The sequence below is a fragment of the Notothenia coriiceps genome, unplaced genomic scaffold, assembly GCF_000735185.1.
Source record: "Notothenia coriiceps isolate Sejong01 unplaced genomic scaffold, NC01 NC01_scaffold00021863, whole genome shotgun sequence".
In the NCBI taxonomy this organism is placed as follows: domain Eukaryota; kingdom Metazoa; phylum Chordata; class Actinopteri; order Perciformes; family Nototheniidae; genus Notothenia; species Notothenia coriiceps.
Window position 1 is genome coordinate 1 of NW_011354564.1, and position 3745 is coordinate 3745.

At 41.5% G+C, this 3745-nt stretch overlaps 1 protein-coding gene across 1 annotated transcript; it reads left to right on the forward strand.

The window, feature by feature from the left end:
* Positions 1-1799: 1799 nt before the first annotated feature.
* On the forward strand, positions 1800-2694 carry LOC104953512 (glycine receptor subunit alpha-3-like; the record flags this gene model as incomplete). Its single annotated transcript, XM_010780459.1, has 2 exons — positions 1800-1947; positions 2480-2694. Coding segments are annotated over exons 1-2 (363 nt in total), but the record flags the coding sequence as incomplete, so codon positions are not given.
* Between the last annotated feature and the right edge of the window lie 1051 nt (positions 2695-3745).

Here is a 3745-nt window from a genome sequence, read left to right on the forward strand (position 1 = left end):
CACACACAACCCCAATTCCCAAAAAGTTGGGACAGTGTGTAAAATGTCAATACAAACAGAAAGCAATTATTTGAAAGCATGAGGACAATTAGGTTTATAGCTAAACATCTTTACATTCATCAGGCACACACCTGAGAAGAGTGTATGGGTGGAATCTGTGGTGCAATCAGGATGAGATGCAGCAGGCTGTTCTGACGTTCCTTGCAGTGGTTCTGGGCCTATACATATATAGAGAACACACAAGAGCAAATATATTGGCTGGATTAGAAATGGCACGACAGTCATTTTTACATTCAATTATTTATCATCACATCAGGAACATCTATTGACATATTGTACTCACCAGAACAGGGTGGAATCAGTGGTCATCTCATCAGGATGAGCAGCTTGCTGTTCTGACGTTCCTTCATGTGGTTCTAGGTCTATAAATATAGAAAGAAGACACAAGAGCAAATATATTGACTGGATTTCACATTCAATTATTTATCATCAGGAACATCTATTGACACATTGCACTCACCTGAGGAAGCCGGCACAGCTGAGGTGCATGGCTGTTCCTTGTCAACTGATGCAGCAGGTGGTCCCAGATATTTTAAAAGTGAATCTAAAATGATATAACAAAATGTGTATTATCAACATTGAATAATTTCCATTTGTTAAATGTAGCTATTATTTAGTTAGTAAGCATTTGGACAGCCTGACAGGTCTGATTCAACTAATCAAGAGCTATGCCTATCTTATTAGAACAGTTGAATCAGGTGTGTTAGTTCTGGGTTGGAACGAAAACATTCAACAGGACTGGAGTTGAGACCACTGAGCTAGTTAGCTAACGTTAGCGCACATTATGACAGGGTTGAATTTGGCAAATGTTTGACTCAGATAGTCAATGTGCTTTCTGAGGTAAACTTAACGTTAGCTAACGTTACCAACTAACTAACATTCCACCACACTGGCTCGCTCGCTACACCAAAACTAACATTGTTATTATTACTAATATTTATATTTCATGACACAACGAAAATAGCCTTATGACAGTTTCGACTGAAGGGCAATAACAAACAATGGCTAGCTAACGTTGGCTTGGCTAACTAGCAAGATTCCATGATCCATCCGCTAATGTTGACAATACAATCAAAATTGCATACCTTTCACCTTGGCACGTTTCTCTTCTTCTTCTTTTCTTCTGTTTTTATACTGCGCCCCGGATGGCTTTTGTATCTTCATAGTTCTCTAACGTTAGTCTTTCTTTCCTCAACGTTCAATTTTATAAACACTTGACCGATATCCATCAATGCACAGCGCTCTAGCATGTTCTGACTGTGAACACCTAAAGCCGCGGCTCTTAGACCGACCGACCGTTTTAGATTTTTGGCTCATTTTCCCTTATGTTAGAATTTCTTTTTTTATGTAAGAATAATGGTTGCAGATATAGCAGATATATCTTTTTTTGGAGCCCCCCTCTGGGTGTCGCTCTAGGCAACCGCCTATATCGCCTGTAGGAAGCTCCGCCCCTAACCCCCATAAAATGTTGTTACATGAATAGTGTCGTAACCCCCTCAAAAACAGGTCGAAACTGCAGAGCATGGAGAATAAGAATAAGAATTCTACCAATTACTTCGTGCTCATATAAATATAAAAAGAGGAATCAGCTCTAAGCACCCACTGAAGAGTAAAAATAGAATAATTCAGCGAAACCCTTTGTTAAACATGTCACATATGACTTATATAGTTTATATTCCATGTCCTTTGTGTTGATTAATGTTTTATTAGTTGTTGATAATTGGAATGTCCTGTGTTTGATGGTTTCAGTTGGCTACACCATGAACGACCTGATCTTTGAGTGGCAGGAGAATGGACCTGTCCAAATTGCTGAAGGCCTTACACTGCCACAGTTCCTGCTCAAAGATGAATCAGACCTCAGATACTGCACCAAGCACTACAACACAGGTGACACACACCCACTCAAACACAATCTCACACTCACTCACTTACTCACACACACACTCACTCACACACACACTGCCATAAGCAGCATGACACAGTACTGTAACACACACACACAATATGAGCCGGTTGCCTCATTTCATTTCATATTTGTATGATCAAGTCAAGAAAAAAGATCTAATCCGAAAGGAAGAAACATCCATACTGATATTGCCTTTCCATTAAGTATGATCTGACCATATAGAAGACAAACAGAGATGTGGTGTTTTGGATGACTCAGGATTCAACCCTAATCCTGAAAGATTTTTGTAGCTATACAGCTGTTTAATCATTTTTAAGACTGAATGCCTGCAGACATCGTTTTAGCATGCAGATCCAGAATATCCAAGTGTAGGGGAAGCCTAGGTTGATGCACAGGTCATTCAGCCATTAATGGCTTGTAAGATCAGAATTGCGCCCTGTTTTTCTTCAGAGCTTCAGAAGTGTATCATGAAATGATATGATATAAATAAGCCAATATAATGCTTTGTTGCAGGTAAATTTACTTGTATTGAAGTGCGGTTCCACCTGGAGCGTCAGATGGGCTACTACCTGATCCAGATGTACATCCCCTCTCTGCTCATTGTCATACTGTCCTGGGTGTCCTTCTGGATCAACATGGATGCTGCCCCAGCCAGAGTGGCTCTGGGCATCACCACGGTGCTGACCATGACCACACAGAGCTCCGGCTCCAGGACCTCACTGCCTAAGGTCTGTGATTCTGGATTGTAGCACACTTCTGTTCATCTGTCTCTATTAGTCTGTCCTCCCTCTGCCCTCCCTCTGTCCCCACACATGCAGGCTAAGTGAGGTTGAGACTCTAAATTGCCTATAGGTTTAAATGTGAGTCGGAAGGGTTGTCTGTCTGTATTTGTCAGTGTCGTGGCTTCCTTCCTTGTATATCTATTAAGCCACTAGACGCCTAAAGGCCCCTACACCAAGCTGACAGCAAAGAACAAGACTGTTGTTGCCTCACGTCTCCTGCGTCTTGTTCAACAGTCGCACTGGAACACACCACAAAGACTTCAGCCGACGGCCAAGTAGCACGTACGAACTGCGCATGCTTGAGTGGCAATAACTCTCCTTACAAGCAGGCGGCGGTAGTGTGTATTTGTAATTCAAAAGACGCAACCCGGAAGACAGACTGCTTGATACAGATGTAGCGATTCATTTCAGACAGTTTGAAACGCGAGGGCCGTGATTGGTACGTGATCTGCCCTCGCTCAAGGGAAAACCTCCAGTTTGACTTGAGACCGCCCCCGTGATAGATAAATGTAATTATAATGAAGCCAGCTGCAATGGATCATTGATCCACCAGGGGGTGCAGTGGGGTTCCACACTGGAGCTCATGTGAAATAAAGTGAGATACAGTATGCTGGATGTACAGCGGAACTTTGTTAAGATCCATATGTCACGGATATCATACTCTGTGCTAAATAAGAGACATGTAATCGTTTACAAAACATCACCATGTTGTTATTTAACAAAATAATTTTGTTATTCGAAAAAAACGAACGGGAGGAAATGCAGCCCGGCTCTCGATTTTTAATCCTAATTTAATCATCATCTTCACCACGATCATTTATGTTTATGTTCGCCGAATTGACATGAAATCACTGACACATATGAATATACTGTATTCAACTTCATTAAAACGTTATTAACGTGCCTAAACTCAGTAATTCACCAAAAATATGTATATTTTAATGGAGCTTCGTCGGTCGATCAGGATCCCAAAGTGTAGCGGAGGGATCCTCATCTG